This window comes from Pipistrellus hanaki, assembly GCF_964339955.1.
Source record: "Pipistrellus hanaki genome assembly, chromosome: 15".
NCBI lineage: Eukaryota > Metazoa > Chordata > Mammalia > Chiroptera > Vespertilionidae > Pipistrellus > Pipistrellus hanaki.
This window is the reverse complement of record NC_140517.1, coordinates 10,394,975-10,414,496: the sequence shown is the minus strand read 5'-3', so window position 1 is coordinate 10,414,496 and position 19,522 is coordinate 10,394,975. Positions and strand designations below refer to the sequence as shown.

Below are 19,522 nucleotides of genomic sequence, written 5' to 3'. Positions count from 1 at the left end.
GGAGGATGTCTTATTTTCGGGGAAACACAGTAGACAAGAACATCTTGTTGCACTGGTTTAAAAAATAGTGTATACGATTCTCAAAAAGGGCTTCAGCAACTTGCTTTTATCCCTGTTTGGAGAATGGGTATCAGGATGAAGATTTTCATGAGTTTAGAATGTGTGTAACTTCACGTCTTCTCAAGTTCTGGGTGCAGAGAAGAGAAAGGATGGTGGTGAGGGTGTTCTGTAATGGAAATGGTGTCGGTGTGCCAGTTCTCAGCTACAGTGGAGTTGTGGGGGCCTTTACTTACCCCTCCGACGTAGAATAAGTGTCTCCTTTCCTTTTCCCTCATTGTCAAGATGGCCACGACTAAAAGGAAGATGGTGGTAATGAAACTGTTGATAAGATCCTGTAAGACAGAATTGAACATGATCTTTACATGAAAATGTAGTTTCATAAAACATGTAAGTGGGTCAGTTACCTTATCTAAGGATGGACGTCTGTTGCAGACTTTCCCCTCTGATTAATATTCAGAGGAACCCCCGGCAGCATAATTCTTCCATCTTCCAGAGACATGAGTTTATGTGATTTTAAGACCCTGGATAGGACTTGGTCAGCAGACATGGGTTTAATTTCGTTAAAGAGAACCATTAAAAAACATAAAATCTGACAACTTTTCTGTCAGACTTTTCTTCAAGGCTGCAGAAAGTGAGCATGAAAACAGCTAGAGGTTTGGGGGCCGAGCCCAAATTAGTCTTCCAAAAATATGATTTTCGGAAGCCTTATATTTTAAATTAATTCTGGATTCTGTTCCACAATACATTTGTTTTAATGTAAAAATAAAATTTTAGACCTGGTGCATGTGGCTCCCTGGTTGAGTATCGACCTATGAACCAGGAAACCACCGTTCAATTCCCTGTCAGGGCACATGCCCGGGTTCCACTGGGGAGTGGGGGCCAGCGGAGGGGGTGTGTATGTGTGCACAGGAGGCAGCTGACCAGTGATTCTCTCTCATCGTTGATGTTTCTCTCTCCCACTCTCCTTTCCTCTATGAAATCAATGAAAATGTTTTACAAATTAAAATTTTGGATTAGGACTCGACTGATTTCATTCCACCCCCCAAACCTTTAGGTAGAACCGATCCTTTAGACTAGGGGTGTCGAACTCAATCAGAGAAGGGGCCAAAATCTAAAACCCAGCCTAAATCGCGGGCCGAATGGTTTACTGAACAGTCATAAACTGACAATGTCATAAACTGACAGCGGAGTGCAGTGATGACAGCGCGGTGTGGGCCACATTGCAAGGCCTGGCGGGCTGGATTTGGCCCGCGGGCCTTGTGTTTGACACATGTGCTTTAGACGGTGGGTCATATTTATTCTGTAGGCTCACGTTCACATAGCCTGAGAAGGCAGGAAGCCTTCTGGGGAGCGGGCCTGACGTTCTGGAGTGAATGCCTTGTGCTGTTGTTGACTTTTGCGTTTTCCTAAGGCGTGGTCACAGTTGAGTCTGCCCTGACGTCTGTGCCAACATCCTTCCTTCTGGATGTCAGTACCGGGTTCTTTAACTGCTAAGTAAAGGGTGAGGATAAATGGGCAGTGGTTGGGCTCTGGTGGTGGGGCAGTAATGGAAGAAGGCACTCCATGTGTCCGTGGCACCAGTTTGTGGGGAATGGGCAACAGCCCAGGGCGATAGAATCCTGATATGGCCCAGATAGCAAATTGGAAAATTTTTAGTCTTTTTTAAAAAATATATTTTATTGATTTTTTACAGAGAGGAAGGGAGAGAGATAGAGAGCCAGAAACGTCGATGAGAGAGAAACATCGACCAGCTGCCTCTTGCACACCCCCTACCGGGGATGTGCCCGCAACCAAGGTACATGCCCTTGACCGGAATCGAACCTGGGACCTTTCAGTCCGCAGACCAACGCTCTACCACTGAGCCACACCGGTTTCGGCCATTTTTAGTTTTAAAGTGGCCTGACTTAGTGGTATCAGTCCGTGGGGTGTTCTTGCCCAGATACAGCAAGGAGCCTGCCATCCGGTGTATGGAATCACAGTGGCTTTTCAAGGTGCCGAGCACTTCCCAGTCATTCTCTCATTGAACCCTCCTGAGCACCCTGCCCAGTCAGAATGGTTGTGATCTCCAGGGAAGAGGCTGTAACAGAGGCTTAGAGGGGCTCACTGAATTGCCTATGATGGCGCAGGCAAAGGGTGGATGGAGTCAGAACTCAGCGCTCTCTTGCCTCCCAGCAGGGACACCTGCATAGCATGGAGGGGCAGCCTCCATCTTTGTCCTTTTCTGTAGAATGGGGCGTTGAGGGTCAGCATGGATGAGACACAAGAGGTGAGAGTGCTTTTTGTGGGTGTCATTTGTGGAGCTCATTTTTGGCCTGCCAGTTCCCAGATGTGTGACCGGGGGCACGCTTTGTCACCCCCCCCCTCACCCCCCCCACCCCCGTGCCAGCATGCTGATTTTTAATATGAAGCTAATGGCTGGGATTGGTGGGGTTGATCTGAGGATTACGTGGCGTAAGGAATCTGAAAGCAGCAGGTTAGTGCCTGGCGTCTAGTGGGTAGTGGGAGTGCATCGACACGTAGATTCATGCCGAAACCGGTTTGGCTCAGTGGATAGAGCGTCGGCCTGCGGACTGCAAGGTCCCAGGTTCGATTCTGGTCAAGGGCATGTACCTTGGTTGTGGGCGTATCCCCGGTGGGGTGTGTGTGCAGGATGCAGCTGATAGATGTTTCTCTCTCATCGATGTTTCTAGCTCTCTATCCCTCTCCCTTCCTCTCTGTAAAAAAAAATCAATAATAATAATAATAATAATAATAATAATAATAAAAGCAACACGTAGATTCGTGATATCTGGCCTCAAAATGTGCATAGACAGTAAACTTCCCGCAAATTCCAGGTGTTTTTTCCTGTTGAGATTAGAAAGCAAGGAGCCTTTTGTGAACCTGCCTCCCGGAAGGGTCTATTATCTGGGCACCTGGTGGGTAACACTGCAGGGCTGGGGAGGGTTGGAAGCGAGTTCCAGTGCGCTCCATAGGCTGGTTGACAGGTCTGGCTATTGTGGGGCAGGTGGCGGCGGTTTGCAGCCTTGTACCTGAGAACTGCAGACTAAGCTATTGGAAGATGCGAACAAGGACTCTTACAGCTAAGAAGCAGAATGTAGACTTGTTTCGATAAAAATGAACTAGCCGTGGTCAGGGGCCATTGTGAATGTGGATGAAAGGACATTGACAATGATCCTGGCTCTAAACCAAACGCAGACTGGCCCTTCCCGGCCCACGGCGGATTCCCCATCACGGTTCCACCCCCTCCTTGGACTGCTGGGTGATATGGGTTACTGTGGTCCTCCCTCAAGAAGGAGCACTCTCCTCAGCTGTCTCTGGGAGCTCATGTTTGCCTGCTACTCTACGTTTCTGTGGCAGCTCACATTTCTTGAGCTCTTACTATGTGTCACATACGGTGCCAAGGTGTTAATACAAGATCTCATTTGATTCACACAACAAACTTTCATTATCCCCAATTCACACTTGCGCGGGGAGGGGGAGATGGGTCAGCCAGTGAGTGGCTCCGACCCTCAGCCGTCTGACTTGATTGCCCGGGGCCTTCTCCTGACTAACCCCGCTTCCTTTTGCCTCAGACACAGACCCTCTGATTGGCCTCGTCCTTGACAAAGACACGTTCTCCTCGATCGGGTAAAATGGCAGCGGACCCTTGCGCCACGCAGCAGGACTTCTGGCAGGTTCCCCTGTCAATGCCATCCTAATGCATCGTCGTTTCTCTCCCTCTCCGCCGTGGTTCAATGCCCTATTGATTCGAGTAGCCGCTGCTGAGCAGAATGAAGGATGGGTTTGTCACTGCTCAGTTATTTTCCTTAAAGCTCTCGGACTGTTCTCTGAGGTAAACACCATGGTGTCAAACTGTAACTGGGAAAGAAAAAGAGGCTCTCATGTCGAATGCTTGTTTTTCAATATCCCTGTCGGAAAGAACGTTTACACGTTTAAATCTGTTTTACAACCTGTGGGTTTGGTAACAAGCATTCATACACAACCAACATTAGATGGCGGGCCAGCGAGCTGCAACTTTCATTGGTTCCATGTGTGCCTGGAGTTCTCCAAACGGGTGGCAGCGTCTGATAGGAAATTGCCAGAATTGGTGTTTTTCACGAAAGCTAATGCTTCTCGCTTCTAAATGTAAAGACATTGCTGGGAGTTTAGGAATCATCACTTCTATAGAGCTTTATTTTAAAATATGTTTATTATATTCTTTAAAAAAAAATAATTTTGCTTTCTACTGGCAAGAACATCTGCTTGACCAGGACTCAGTTTCTCTGACCATCCTGGGTAATATTTTTTTTTACAATGTAGAAGTGTTAAAAAAAAAAAAGTTAGGGGCTATTCGGAAGACAGTGATGACAGCTCATACGTTTCTTGGGTATATTGACAGGGGGGTCCGAGGCCGGTTCCTCCCCGGGGAATAGGGGGCACCCTCCCTGTCAGAGCTCAGCTGTGTCCTTGCCCAGAGAGAGAGAGAGAGAGAGAGAGAGAGAGAGAGAGAGAGTCTGGGTGCTTTCACGTAAAGAGAGCCTCTGCTCTGGGGCCGAGGGCGAAGCTTATATTCGAATTACGAAAGCGAACACTTACAAGTAAGGGCCAGTGTATGTAAGTCATCAAGTGGTGAAGGGTTAGCATATATATGAGAATAAATAAAATAATGATGAAGATTTCCAGGGTGGTGATTGCTATGAATGACTCCTGGGCTTCGGCGATGATGAAACAAATTAGTGCTCCTACGAGAAGACCCTGCAGTAAAAGAAACAGGTTTTGTTTTAATGCACATGGACTATTAACCCCCCCCCGCCCCCCCCCCCACACATACCATAATTTGTCAAACTCAAATCTGATTACGGTATATTGAAATTGCCTGTATGGCCTTGAACGTACACTTTATTTTTGTACTTTTAAGAAATGAAATAATACACACAGATAATAAAAATGGGGGTGGGGGTGGGTTGGGGCTTGGTAAGGTATGTACACATATAATACCTTAATAAAAAAAATGAGAAAAAAAAAAGTTTCAGGTTGATAAAAGATTAAAACAACAACAACAACAACAACAACAACAAAACCCAATAATAAAAATGCACAGTAGAGGAGGGTAAAAAAATGCCAGTTCCTTTCACCTCCCTTAACCCAACCTAGTCTGGCTCCTTAAGAGTAACCACTGTTGATGAGACCTGTTTGGCTCAGTGGATAGAGCATCGGCCTGCGGACTGAAAGGTCCCAGGTTCGATTCCGGTCAAGGGCATGTACTTTGGTTGTGGGCACATCCTCAGTAGGGGGTGTGTAAGAGGCAGCTGATTAATATTTCTCTCCCATTGATTTTTCTACCTCTCTATCCCTCTCTTCCTCTCTGTAAAAAAACCAGTAAAATATATTTTTTTAAAAAGTAATCACTGTCAACAGTGTATGTTTTAAACCAAAGAGAAATGTGTATATACAGATAGTGTAGAGAAAGTAGATATTGATTTTGATAGAGTAAGGGAAAAGTCTAAGCTTTCTTTCTCTCCACATAGCTGTGGATCATCCCAACACCATTTATTGGGAATATATGAGAATAAATAAAATAACGATGAAGATTTCCAGGGTGGTGATTGCTATGAATGACTCCGGGGCTGACTTAATACCCAGATTTTATTATACAGTAAATTCTCAGGTGAACTGGGTCTTTTTTGAGACTGTTCTCCTCCATTGATTCGATGATTACTTTTCTAGTACTTTTGAAATGACAGGAGATTTGTTTTATATCACATTATCTGACCTTTCCATACTCATTCTCAGATTGTTTTATGCCTCCCCCATGCTTGTCTTGGTCAAGTTCCCCAACTAAGCCTTTTGGTAGTAGTTTTATTGGGGTTCCATATAATTTATAATCTGGAAAAGTTATTGCAAAATTTGGTCTTGCTAGTCAAGAACACAGTGTGTCTTTTCTGTTATTTTAGTGGCGTTTAAATCTCTCTCAATGGAATTTTAAAGTTTTCTTCATAAGGGTCTTGCAAATTTATTTCATTTCATCTAAGATTCTTATTTTAATTGTTGTAAACAAAAAATATTTTCCTTTATTTTAAGTGCTTGTTTGCTCATTTCCACTAATGAGCTAGTAGAAGTTACCTTATTCTAAACTGTTTCCCAGTTGACTTTGAGTTATTTAGATATCAGCTGGAAGAAGTGATATATTTTGTCTTTCTTTTCAAATGTTCTTACTTTTTTTCCCCTAATTGTGATGACTAGTGGTTCCAGAAAAATATTAAATAACAGCATTGATAGTGGGCATCCTTTTTGTTTCTCATTTTGTTTCTCATACTTCTGATGTTTAATTTATATGATGCTGACTTTTGGGTTTATTTTTACAATGTCAGTGAAATACCTATGTATTTCTATTTTACTGGTCTTTTCTCTCTCACTCTCTCTCATGCAATCAGAGATGAATATTGGGTTTTGTCAAATGTGTTTTGGATCCTTCTTGTACTATTTTCTTCTCTTTGTACTTACGATATATACTAGAGGCCTGGTGCATGAAATTTGTGCACTCTGCGGGGGTGGGGGCCTCCCTCAGTCCTGCCTGTGCCCTCTTGTAATCCAGGAGCCCTCAGGGGATGTCCTGGGTTGAGTGTTTGCCCCCTGGTGGTCAGTGCATATCATAGTGACCAGTCGTTCTGCAGTGGGGCTAAAATCAGCTCTCTGACATCCCATGAGGGGTTCCAGATTGTGAGAGGGTGCAGGCCAGGCCAAGGAACCCCACTGGTGCACAATCAGAGCTGGGGAGGGACATGGGAGGTTGGTCAGCTGGGGAGGGCTCCAGGTCAGTCCTGATCGGCCAGATCCCAGAAGCAAGCTAACCTACTGGTTGGAGCGTCTGGCGCCGCCCCCCCCCCCCCCCGTGGTCAGTGCACATCAGAGTGAGCAGTTGAGGGGCCTTAGCATATTAGCATATTACGCTTTGATTGGTTGAACAGCCAACTGGATGACCAGACACTTAGCATATTGGGCTTTTATTACATAGGATGGGGGATTAGTTTACTATGATTTTAATGTTGAATCATTAAAATGTTTCTTCTTCGTGGTGTGTTTTTCAAAAGTTCTGATGAATATTGTCTGCTAATATATGAATCCTTGTTGCTTTGATACAAGTGAGATTTCTACTCTGATTCCTTTTTCTGAACTTCGTCAGGTTTTGATTATCACTGCTATATTGACTTTGTAAAAATAGTTCAGAAGTGCTTTTTTCTCTGTTCTTTGAAAAACCTTGAATAGTATCAGAATTATATCCCCTGACGGTTTGAAAGCGTTAACCTGTGCAAAAAGCTGGTCTGATATATTTTAAAAAGATGCTCATCTGATTAAGTTCTCATTTTCTTCTGTGCTTATGTTGGGCTGTTTAGGTTTTTCTCTCCTCTGGGATCACTTTTGGTGATTTGCATTTGCCTAAATCAACTATTCCGTCCCATTATTTTATATCGTCCCATTATTCAAACTGATTTGGGACGATCCTCTCCTGCGATCCTTTTCATCTCCTGGGCGTTTGTGATTCTTTTCCCGTTCTAGTTTCTAACTTTGAATATATGCCCTCTCCTCCCCGCTTTGGCCGTTATCTTGGTTAGAGGCTTATCCGCTTTATTGGTCAGTTCTGTGATTTGTGCTTGCTCATTTACACACTGCTGCTCTCGTCTTCATTGCTTCCCTAGTTCCCTTTGTGAAGGGAAACCAGAGGAATAGAAGAGAAAGAGAGGAAAAAAAAGAAGCCAACTCTAGTGGTAAGCTTGGAGTGTGTGTATGGAACAAGAGGAGTCAGGAGGAAGGGTGAGGCAACATGGGGAGGGGTGGAGAAAGGGGACATCGGTAATACTTTCAACAATAAACATACATGAAAACAAACAAACAAACAAACAAACAACAACAACAACACCAAGGGGGCCTGGCCAAGGGGAATAGGGAAGGTTTCCTCAGGCAGAGGCCTGCCTGCATCTGCCCTGCTTGTGCCCCAGCCTCCGCCCCGGCCAAGCCACCAGCTCTCCCTACTCACCAGCCTCGCGATCTTCAGCCCCCCGGTGGGCGAGAAGAAGAACTTCTTGATGCTGTCCGTGAACTTGGGCGGGACTTTGGTGCGGCCCTCCGCGCGCTTCTGGATGGCCTCCTTCTCCGCTTCGGTGATGGACTCCCCCTCGAGAGTGGTCGGGGTCACGGACTCATCTAGCTTCTGGTCTGGGCCCTTCTTGGCTTTCCCTGTGGCTCCTGGCTGCACCCCGTGGATGGACGCCTCGGAGCCTTTGGGTTGATTCTTGGTGGGTGCGCTGCGCCCGCGACGCACGAAGGCGCCTCCTTCGGGTCCCGCCACATCGTAAGAAGCCATGGTGGGCCCGGGGCCTGGCTCTGTGTTAGGTTGGCCCTGATCTCTGACCCTGCGCTGCAGCCGCCGGATCTCCCACGGCCACCAGCGTCGCGCCCCAACGGCTGCCGGCGGCCCATCCCTCGCGCGCACCCAGCTCTCCCTGCCCGAGGACGCACCAGCCTCTCCAGCCAGCCTCCCTCCTGGTCACCCGGGGGGCGCCGTTGCCCAGCGTGGGAACTCGGTGTTGCAACCCCACCTTCGCCAGCCAGGGGGTGCCCGGGCTCCCCTGCTGTTCCCTGGGGCCGGGACGGGAAAGCCCGGCTAACGGTACCCAGACGCCCGCAGCGCGCCGGGCAGGTGTGGTCCAGGGGATGCTCTGGGCGCGGAGTCCCTGCTTCCCTGCATCCCTGCATCCCTGCATCCCTTCCTCCAGCTCCTCCCGAGGGGAGCGAAAGGGAACGCAAGCAAGGGCAGAAATCACGTGGGGCGGAAAAAAAAAAATAAAGAGATGTGTTTAATCCTGAAAAAAGGTCTCTTAAAAAATGACACCGTTTATATTTCGTCGTGAATAGCCTTTTTCTGATAAGGACCGCTGGGATTGAAGAGGAGCTTCCGGTAAATGAGAGCCGCGTCGGCGAGGCAGCACACCACCGCCAGGAGGCAGAACACCTGCGGGCAAAGACACAGGGTCACTGCTGGGGTGTCTCTCTCACTGGGTCCTGTTTGCCCAAGGGGTCTGCCCACTGGCCTCCTCTCCTGCTGGGGCAAGGGGTCTGCTGAGACTGACTGGAAGAGAATTCAGAGGCCATTGTATTCTCACGCCCAAGTTTTCCTGCCCGAAGAAAGGGAAAATATCATTTACGTGAGCACAAGTGCTATTTGAAGTGGGGTGGGCTCTGAAATAAAGACTGGCCTGGATCTCTTTTTTTCCCCCCCTCTCCAATATATTTTTATTGATTTTTTACAGAGAGGAAGGTGAGAGGGATAGAGAGCTACCCTGTTTCCCTGAAAATAAGACAGTGTCTTATATTAATTTTTTTTCTCCCAAAGTTGCGCTAGGTCTTATTTTCAGGGGATGTCTTATCTTTCCATGCGCTAGGTCTTATTTTCGGAGGATGTCTTATTTTCGGGGAAACATGGTAGAAACATCAACCAGCTGCCTCCTGCACACCCCCTACTGGGGATGTGCCTTTGACTGGAATTGAACCTGGGACCCTTCAGTCCCCAGGCCAGGGCTGGCCTGGATCTCCTGACTTGCTCCTGGAACGTACTATTTCAAGACCAGCTGCTGATATTGAGTCATCATCAGTCAACGTGTCTATCTCCAGTGCTCCTCTGTTTGCCTTTCCTGTCGCAAACGCTACTGGGGAAGGGGTCAGAGTGAGCAGCGGCGCCAAGAGGAAAGGGCGGTGCTGGGGGCTGTGATGAAAGCTTCGGAGAACTGGGGTGATGAGGCTCTCTCAAAGGCTTGGCCATGCTCACCTACGGGGGCGGGACTCTACAGAGGCCCTGGGACAATGAAATGGAGGTCAAGGGGATGAACTAGAGCCCGCTGGCCGCTGTTTGAGGGCTGGCGCCGGGCTGGAGAGGGGGCATTCCTGCGTGCTGTTTGCTCAGCTCCATCTAAAGGCCTGGAAGGCTGGCTTTCTGCCTCAGACACCGCTCCTTTCCCACCCTGAGTTTCCAGCGTGGCTTCCTAGGTTCTGACCACAGGAAGTGCCTTCTAGCTATGCTTTCATGACTCTGGCGCTCTCCACACGTGGCTGGTTCTTCCACCTGGAACCCCCCCCCCCCGCCCCCTTCCCACTACCACCACCTCTTACCCCCTTGATTCCATGGCCAGACAGTAGTAGCTTCCTCTTTTCTGTGCCCCAAAGTACTGCCAACAGCTCACGCACAGCTGTTCACACTCTGTCTCTTGTGTTAGGCTCTAAGTAACTTGAGGAGAGGACTCACGTTCTGGTCCGGTGCCGCCCCAAAGACAGACAATGTGTCACCAAGCCCGGCCAACGTGGCTCAGTGGTTGAGCACCAGCCTGTGAACCAGGAGGCCACGGTTTGATTCCTGGTCAGGGCACATGCCCAGGTTGTGGGCTTGATCCTCAGGAGAGGGCGTGCAGGAGGCACACAATCAGTGATTCTCTCTCATCATTGATGTTTCCATCACCCTCTCCCTTTCTCTCTGAAATCAACTAAAAAGCGAATGGGTAAATAAGTGAATGAAAGTAAACCCTCTTTCTCCGTAGTAGAGGGTAAGATTATCTTTAAAGACAACCGGGGAAATTGCTGTTGTAGCACTATTTCATTTCTAGAGTAATTCAAATCCCTCATGAAGTTGCTTAGGACCTAATAAGGGAGATGAGAAGCCATGGATTCTGACAAACATGGCTATCTGAGAGCAATCAGTTCTCCTAGGGCAGTGGTCGGCAAACTCATTAGTCAACAGAGCCAAATAGCAACAGTACAAGGATTGAAATTTCTTTTGAGAGCCAAATTTTTAAAACTTAAACTATATAGCTAGGTACATTGTTATTAACTTAATTAGGGCACTCCTAAGCTGGCCTTTGCTAAAAACTCAAGGGGCCAAAGAGGAGCCGCATGTGGCTCGAGAGCCGCAGTTTGCCGACCACTGTCCTAAGCGGTCCATACTATGAAAAGACAAGGAAGTAGGAGGGAGATTTATTTAATAACTTTCTAATTCACTTCTCTAGATCAGAACCTAGAGAAGCCAAATGATTTTGAACCTCCTATAAGAAATCTCAGAAGAGTATCAGGTGGGACTATTTCAACTACATTACTTGACATTTTTTTTTTTTTTTTAAATTTTGGCTTGCTTTCCAGGATAAGGTCTGATTAGACTGATTTGTATTTCATCAGAGTTCAAAATAATTCTTTAGTTAATAGGCTCCCTACCATGATTCCCTTATCAGGAGACATCTATTATATTCCCTCTGAGAAAGGATCTGGACAAGAACTAACTGAGCTCAGAATAGTCTGTCTCACCTTAACAAGTAGTACATTTTTATCTTTTAAGAAATATATTTTTATTGACTTCAGAGAGGAAGAGAGAGGGAGAGAGGGATAGAAACATCAATGATGAGAGAGAATTATTGACCAGCTGCCTCCTGCAAGCCCCATACTGGGGATACAGCCACAACCTGGGCCTGAGAATCATACCACGACCTTCTGGTTCATAGGACAACATTCAACCACTGAGCCACACCAGCTGAGCATTCTTCTTTCCTTCCTTCCTTCCTTCCTTCAGGAGAGCTATGAAACTTATTCATGGTATTTTGCTTGACATCAAGTTTCTCAAAGCTAAGTATTATAACTGATTCTTGTAGCTTTTCTCAGTCTAGTCTAGCCCTACATATCCAGGAGAAATATGTAGGAGCTCATTATTTAGTTAACTTCATTTTATTGTGACACCCTATTCCTTCACATTAATCAGGGCATGTATTTATACAAAAATATTAAGCCACTGGGTGCTGTAAAACCTCAGAGGCCCAAGGATGAATGCAATGTAGAGTTCTTTTCTTGTATCTTATTTTTTTTTTTTTAGATAAATTGCATTCTGATCAAACCTAAAGGAAGAAACCAGAAAGGCCTCCACTTACCCCTCCAAGGACTGTAAATAGCATGGCTTCTGGTATCAGTGCAAACATAGCTATGACCATCATGAACATTGCTGCTACCAGTGAGTTGATAATATCCTGAAAACGCAGAATAGAAAGGTCAGCTTTACATGAAGATTACACACACACACACACACACACACACAGTAGAAAAACACAAGAATGAGCTCCCCAAAGATATACATAGCTCCACTTTATTAAACACATTTATTTAGTATTTATCTCTTTAGAAAATCAAGCTGCCGCAGTAAAATGACACCTCTATTGTTTGGTCTATAAGGACGTCTAGTGGTCCACTTATCCTAGAATGCACCAATCACTGATTTCCTTAGCAGGCTTATTTATTTATTTTTACTTAAATATAGTTGGAGGGAAATTCCTCTGGTTGGGAGTAGCTGAGGTCTGAGGCAGAATGGTGCATTGGGAAGTCAGGATGCTCGATTGTAACAATAGGAGAAGCGGAAAGCAGTCGACAACTGTCAATTAAACCACTTGATAATGTGACTGAAAGGCAGTTGATAAAACTAAAAGCAGTGCACTCTTAGGAGAAAGTGGTAATTTCCGGGAAGTGGTAATTTCTGTGCAATGATTGGCCAATTATGCCGTCATTTCTGAGGATGTGCAAGCTCAATCACGATTTCTTGAAGCATTTTCCTTCTGAACTGTGGCTGTATGGGGTGCAGCTTACATTTTGAAGGGAGGATAGTGTGGGCAAGGCAGGTTGTCTTTGTTCTGGGATCGTTTATGCATACTTACAGGCAACTAGAGACAGGAAGGAATCAATGCAGAAATATCAAACTTCAAAACCCCGGTAGCTCAGAAAAGTAGTGGTGATTCAAAAGAAAATAGCAAGAAAGGGGGTCCGTGGGGACAGGCCAGGATTAGGTGGAAAGAACTTATCATTTGCAGGAGATCCTATGACCACCTGCCCCAGGTCATTGCCCCAGGTCAGTGTCCTCGGGGAGCTGGACAGGCTGCTCTGCTTCAAGGCCATAGACCACCTCTGCTTCTCAGGCAGCCTGCTTCCTGTGAGTGACGTAGGCATGTGTGTAGGAAAGGCTTTGCAGAAAAAGCCTTTCCTGTTCTAGATCCTGCTGAGCACCACATGACAAGGAAGGGTGCACCTGCCCCGGGACTTGGGGCTCTCCCTAGGGTCCTCTCTGGTCTTCCTCTGGCCACTCCTTTCTCTCTCTCACCCCAGTTTTGCCTTCAGTTTCCTCTACCCTCTCTGAGCCATGTAGGCCAGTCTCCGAGCTGATGACTCTCAAAGCTGCAGCTCTAGCCGAAACCGGTGTGGCTCAATGGATAGAGCGTCGGACTGCGGACTGAAAGGTCCCAGGTTCGATTCCGGACAAGGGCATGTACCTTGGTTGCGGGAACATCCCCAGGAGGGGGTGTGCAAGAGGCAGCTGATTGATGATTCTCTCTCATCGATGTTTCTAACTCTCTATCCCTCTCTCTTTCTCTCTGTAAAAAAATCAATAAAACATATATATATAAAAAAAAAAAGAGCAGAGAGGAATCTGGGTATCATAATGGAGTCATGACTTAGTTGGCCATATAGCGCCATTTTGAAGAGATTACAGTGTTAGCAAAAGTGTGATCCTCAGAGACTGAGAGACCACTTTCAGTAAGCTACACACAGTCTACTCTCCCCCTCGGTGCATTCTGTTCAACGTAGGGCTCCACATTTATTACCTGGAAGAAGATCCAGAGAATTATTAGTTTGGGGGAAAATAAATGCTAACATGTGTTAAGTTTTAATAACCCTGGAAAAACTGACTATAAAGAGCGGCTATCCAGCTTTTCGAGCACAAGAGTAAAAGGATGTGGATCAGGTCATCGTCTCCTTGAAGAAATCCTTGGGATCATTTAGCGTGGGCCTTTCTGCCACTAGATGATGTTATGTACTCTGAGGACCCACAGATGAAGGCTTTTAAAAAATATATATTTTATTGATATTTTACAGAGAGGAAGGGAGAGAGATAGAGAGCTAGAAACGTCGATGAGAGAGAAACATTGACCAGCTGCCTCTTGCACACACCCTACTGGGGATATGCCCGCAACCAACGTACATGCTCTTGACCAGAATCGAACCTGGGACCTTTCAGTCTGCAGACCGACACTCTACCACTGAGCCAAACCGGTTTTGGCGGATGAAGGCTTTTAATCTCTTCTCCTAGGCCTCCCTCGAGACAGGTACGATGGAGGAGGGTCTTGATGACGGAGGATGAAGGAGGAGTTTGGAGGGATCCTGAGAAGGTCCTATCTAGTCCCAATATTTACCCTTTTGGGGTTTCTCAGCTTGTGATGAGCCTGAAATGATCATCATTGGCCTTGGAAGGTGGTTTCAGGAGGTACCACGTTAAGGCATGCTTCTGGTTTGAGAATAGCTCTCAAGTCCTCTTTTCAAAATGGGGGTTATCAGCTTGGAGGTCACGTGAGGAGGAGGAGACAGGCGCAGCAGAAGGTCTTGGGAGGGAGGCCTCTGGAGATAGGATGCTGGGGATAAGACTTGAGAGAGGAGGCAGAGTTGAAGTCATTCCTTTTCTCCTAGATCCAGCTTATACCAGACTGCAGGGCCATATACACCTTAACTAATGTCTTCAACAGGCCTATTTTAACAATGTATAGAACAACGTGGGCACTCCGCTGGGCAGTTATTCCTCATGTTACAAATGTGGCAGATGAAGTCCATATGCTGCTACTTAAGGCTCTACAACAGCGTTTTTCAACCACTGTTCCGCGGCACACTAGTGTGCCGCGAGATGTTGCCTGGTGTGCCGTAGGTACAGACAAGACAAGAATTTTATAATTTTTCACTATTTTGTTTACTTAATATTTCATAATAAAGTAATTATAAAATACTTTCTTTGTGTTTATTTGATTCCTATTCAAGAGAATTACTTTATATATAGTCAATATAGGCACAGAGTTAAATTTTTTAACATTTTCTAATGGTGGTGTGCCTCGTGATTTTTTTCATGAAACAAGTGTGCCTTTGCCCAAAAAAGGTTGAAAAACACTGCTCTACAAGATGCGTTCATGACCGCAGACTTTTAAAATAAGATAATTTTGTGCTTTATTAAGCCTCCCAAATTATTTTGATTTTCCATTTAGTGATCAGGAATGTGTAGGATATAGACACTGTGTCTTTCCCTCCATCTTGACTCCCCCCCCCCCCCCTCAATTTTGAGGACAAAGCAGCATGCATTTAAAAGGAAGATAAAGATTAAGAACATGCCGAGCCGAAACCGGTTTGGCTCAGTGGATAGAGCCTCGGCCTGCGGACTGAAGGGTCCCGGGTTCGATTCCGGTCAAGGGTATGTACCTTGGTTGCAGGCACATCTCCAGGAGGGGGGTGTGCAGGAGGCAGCTGATGGATGTTTCTCTCTCATTGATGTTTCTAACTTTTTGTCCCTCTCCCTTCCTCTCTGTAAAAAAATAAATAAAATATATATATTTTTAAAAAGATTAAGAATGTTCTAGATTTGACCATGACCTAAATTTACACAATTCAGACGGAGTTCAAAGGGGAATTCATGTGCTGTGACTCCCCTAGTTCCCTGAGGACCCCCTCCCCACACACACACCCCCCAGGGACAATACAGAACACCTTAGCAGTGGGTAGAGTTTCTCCTTCCTAAGTATATCGGAGATTTCCTTACAGGCTTAAGAGAACGAAAGAATGGAGTTTATTAAAATGTCTCACTATGGCAGGAAAAAGTAGTTAAGATTAACAATGAAACGGAACACTTACAAGCAAAGGCCAAAATAAAAAGGTAACTCTGCGGTCAAGTCTGATCATATATAAAACTATGAAAGCGAAAGTAATGGTGACTTCAAATCCAGTGATAACAATGTATGGCTCAGGGTCTTGTGAGAGGATAAAAAAGGTCATAGATATCCCAGTTAGTGCCTGTAGGGAGAAAGCACAGACATGGTTTATCAGTGGTTATTGAACACAAGTGTACGCTGTTAAAGGGATCATTTCTAAAAAAAAAAAATACCTAAATAAACCAGTTTCTGCCATACACACATCTAAAAGGCACGACTAGCCCTCACCAGTTTGGCTCAGTGGATAGAGCGTGGGCTCAGTTTGGCTCAGTGGATAGAGCCTGGGACTCAAGGGTCCCAGGTTTGAATCCCGTAAGGGGCATGTACCTTGGTTTCGGGCACATCCCCAGGAGGGGGTGTGCAGGAGGCAGCTGATGGATGTTTCTCTCTCATTGATGTTTCTTTTTTTTTCTTTTTTTAATATATTTTATTGATTTTTTACAGAGAGGAAGGGAGAGAGAGAGAGAGCTAGAAACATCGATGAGAGAGAAACATCGACCAGCTGCCTCTTGCACACCCCCTACTGGGGATGTGCCCACAACCAACATACATGCCCCTGACAATTGAACCTGAGACCTTTTTTTTTTTTTAAAAATATATTTTATTGATTTTTTACAGAGAGGAAGGGAGAGATATAGAGAGCTAGAAACGTCGATGAGAGAGAAACATCGACCAGCTGCCTCTTGCACACCCCCTACCGGGGATGTGCCCACAACTCAGGTACATGCCCTTGACCGGAATCGAACCTGGGACCTTTCAGTCCGCAGGCTGACGCTCTACCACTGAGCCAAACCGGCTTCGGCTTTCATTGATGTTTCTAACTCTCTCTTCCTCTCCCTTCCTCTCTGTAAAAAATCAATAAAATACATTAAAAAATAAATAAAAGGCAAGACTAAAATGCATGGATGTGTGTATATGGCCGAAATCATTTATTTGGCTATTTACAACATTCACTATAGCTCACTGTTGTTTGCTAAAACATAACTCGCCCAATGCTCATCTATGCCTGTTGCCTTTGCTTTCTGGGAATGCACTACCTTCCTGATAGAAAATTCTTCCTCCTCGTCAGCAGAACTGTTTCCCTGTAACTCTGGACTACTTCCACGCCATCTCCTATATGTCACTTCTTTAAAATTAAAATTTTCCCCCCTTCCCTCTTTTTCTGGAACTCCTTCCGCATGGTCTCCTATGGCAGTTTCCGCTTCTCTAACTGGCCCGGCCGCCTTCCTCCACAGGATGATTCGTTCTCTCCGAATGTCTGTTCAGAACTGACTGCCATGCTCCTGCGGGCCCCACACCCCAGGCTCCGGGCTGAAGGAGCTCTGAGCTGGGTCCCATCCAGCTTCTGACCGACAGTAAACAAACAGCGCCCAACCAACCCCCTGAGTCTTATCTCGCTGGCTTCTGACTGGCCCCCGGGCAGCTAACTCCTCTGGGGACCTGGGGACCTGGTTTGGGGTCCCACTGTAGGGCCTCCAGGCAAACAGGCTGACTTTGAGTGTGGAAAGCCCCCAGGGGGAGGACAGTGCCTTCTCTCTCTCCTTCCTCCGGGATGCCTGGCCTCTGGGGCGGCCTGGATCCAGACCAGGTTGGAAGGGAAGACAGGGCATTCTCCTTCCCGCTCTCCACCCATCGCGCACCGTGCACACCGCCCTCCCTCCGCCCGCAGCCCTCACCAGTCGCACCAGCTTCACGCAGCACTTCACGCTACAGCAGAAAGGGCGTTGCTTCGGGCTCATGGTGCCCGCAGGCCCGGCAGCAGCAGCCCTGGCCCTTCAGCACCCCCCACCCCCCTTCACGGGGCCTCTTGCGGGGACCCGCAACGGCAGCAGCCTCCTCGCGCCCCCCCCCCCGCCCCCACCTCCAGGCGAGGGGGTCCCCTTTCTGCTCTCACGCGCCTGCACAGCCCACACTACTGCGCATGCGCCCTAGCCTGTTCCCTGGCAAGCTGCATTTTTTGCAAAATGAGCCACTGCTGGCCAGGCCCCTCGGAGCACGTGAGCACCGCCCCGCCCTGCCAGGCACCAAAGGCAACCGCTTCCCAGCTCTCCACAGGGGGATGGTGGGCAGGCAAGGAAGGGGGTCCAGGAATGTGTGTCCTGCCACCCCATACCCTGGACATCACAAATGCCATCGTCTGGAGTAGCCGCCATTACCCTCTCTTCATAGCGTTTATCATCAGCTGATATTGTAGATATCTTTAAAGAATATTTCTTATTATCGAAACCGGTTTGGCTCAGTGGATAGAGCGTCGGCCTGTGGACTCAAGGGTCCTGGGTTCGATTCCGGTCAAGGGCATGTACCTTGGTTGCGGGCACATCCCCAATGGGGGATGTGCAGGAGGCAGCTGATCGATGTTTCTCTCTCATCGATGTTTCTAACTCTCTATCCCTCTCTCTTCCTCTCTATAAAAAATCAATAAAATATATATTTTTAAAAAGAATATTTTTATTGATTTCAGAGAGGAAGGGAGAGAGACAGAAACATCATTGATGGGAGGGAGTCATTAATCGGCTGCCTGCTGCATGCACCACACGGGGTATCGACTGTGGCAGGTGTGGCTCAGTGGTTGTGCATAGACCTATGAACCAGGAGGGCCCCTGTTAGGTTCTGAGCTTGATAATATAAATTGCACAAAAGCAAGGACCTGCCAGTCTGCTTCTCTCCCTGCAGGATCCCGTTGTCAAGCGTTCAGAGGAGAGAGTGTGCTTATGGAGGACACGGCCTTGCCCTGTGCGAGGTCTGTGGCATATACTACAGGAAGCACAATGTGGGCTTGAACTATTCCCACCAGTGATGGACAAAGGTTTCCTTTTCTCCACATCCTCACCAACACTTGTTATTTGTTGTGTTTTTGACAGTAGTCCATCCTGACAGGTGTGAGGTGGTATCTCATTGTGCTTTTGATGTGCATTTCCCTGATATTGAAGAGACTGTCTTTCCCCATTTTATATTCTTGCCTCCTTTGTCATAGATTAATTGACCACATATGCATGGGTTTATTTCTGGGCTCTCTCTTCTTTTCCATTGATCTATGTGTCTGTTTTCATGCCAGCCCCACAGTTTTCATTACCATAGCTTTGTAGTATAGTTTGAAATCAGGGAGTTTTGTTCTTTCTCTAGATTGTTTTGGCTATTCTGAGTTTTTTTTTTTTTTTTTTTTTTTTTTTTTTTTTTTTTTTTTTTTTTTTTTGCAGTTCCATACAAATTTTAGGACTCTTTGTGGTTGTCGTGTGTGTGTGTGTGTGTGTGTGTGTGTGTGTGTGTTTAAACACCTTCCTGAGGGATCTAGTGCATTTTCAATCCAGACTCTGGATATGCCAAGAGTTCAGAGGAGAGAGTGTGCAGGCTGTGAAACAGCATAGATGGGCTTGCATTCCACCTCCACTCGGTGATGCATGCTCATGATCATTTAAACAAGGTGCCTAAGCTTCCGAAGATCAGCTCAGCTAGGGAAGTGGGGAGTGACAGCAGCCATTTGCAGGATTCTTGGGACGAATAACTGACACGCTGAGTGCGTGCCACGTGTGTGCCACGTGCCTGCCTGGCACAGGCGCTCGGTCATGTGATTCCCCGATCATTGTTAACCAGTCAGTGGCTGGTATTATTGGCCACCCATCCTCCAGGCTTGCCAAGCCACGGGTTCAGCCGGCCAGCGTCCACTGAGCGCG

General features: G+C 46.7%; 2 protein-coding genes across 3 annotated transcripts in view; one reads left to right on the top strand and one right to left on the bottom strand.

The window, feature by feature from the left end:
- Nucleotides 1-19,522, top strand: part of TK2 (thymidine kinase 2) — a 63,273-nt gene that overhangs the window by 24,808 nt on the left and 18,943 nt on the right. The window lies entirely within an intron of this gene.
- LOC311610179 (chemokine-like factor) lies at nucleotides 4,543-17,834 on the bottom strand. 2 transcript variants are annotated; one of them, XM_084861173.1, is made up of 5 exons: nucleotides 17,528-17,834; nucleotides 15,775-15,933; nucleotides 11,997-12,092; nucleotides 8,075-9,049; nucleotides 4,543-4,794 (listed from the first exon to the last, which is right to left on the bottom strand). In XM_084861173.1, exons 1-4 carry the CDS (start codon nucleotides 17,588-17,590, stop codon nucleotides 8,933-8,935), a joined length of 435 nt encoding a protein of 144 aa, XP_084717299.1. In that variant the 5' UTR covers nucleotides 17,591-17,834; the 3' UTR covers nucleotides 4,543-4,794; nucleotides 8,075-8,932. The 2 variants fall into 2 exon arrangements, with proteins under 2 accessions (XP_084717299.1, XP_084717300.1); XM_084861174.1 differs by having other exon boundaries at nucleotides 17,537-17,834.

Bases quoted from the DNA above. Each gene is read 5' to 3' on its own strand.
- LOC311610179 (XM_084861173.1), bottom strand. From the start codon at position 17,590: ATGAGCCCGAAGCAACGCCCTTTCTGCTGTAGCGTGAAGTGCTGCGTG. The intron at 15,934-17,527 runs GTGAGGGCTGCG...TTCTCCCTACAG, and splicing joins GCGTGAAGCTGGTGCGACTG to GCACTAACTGGGATATCTAT. The intron at 12,093-15,774 runs GTAAGTGTTCCG...CTGCGTTTTCAG, and splicing joins TTTTATTTTGGCCTTTGCTT to GATATTATCAACTCACTGGT.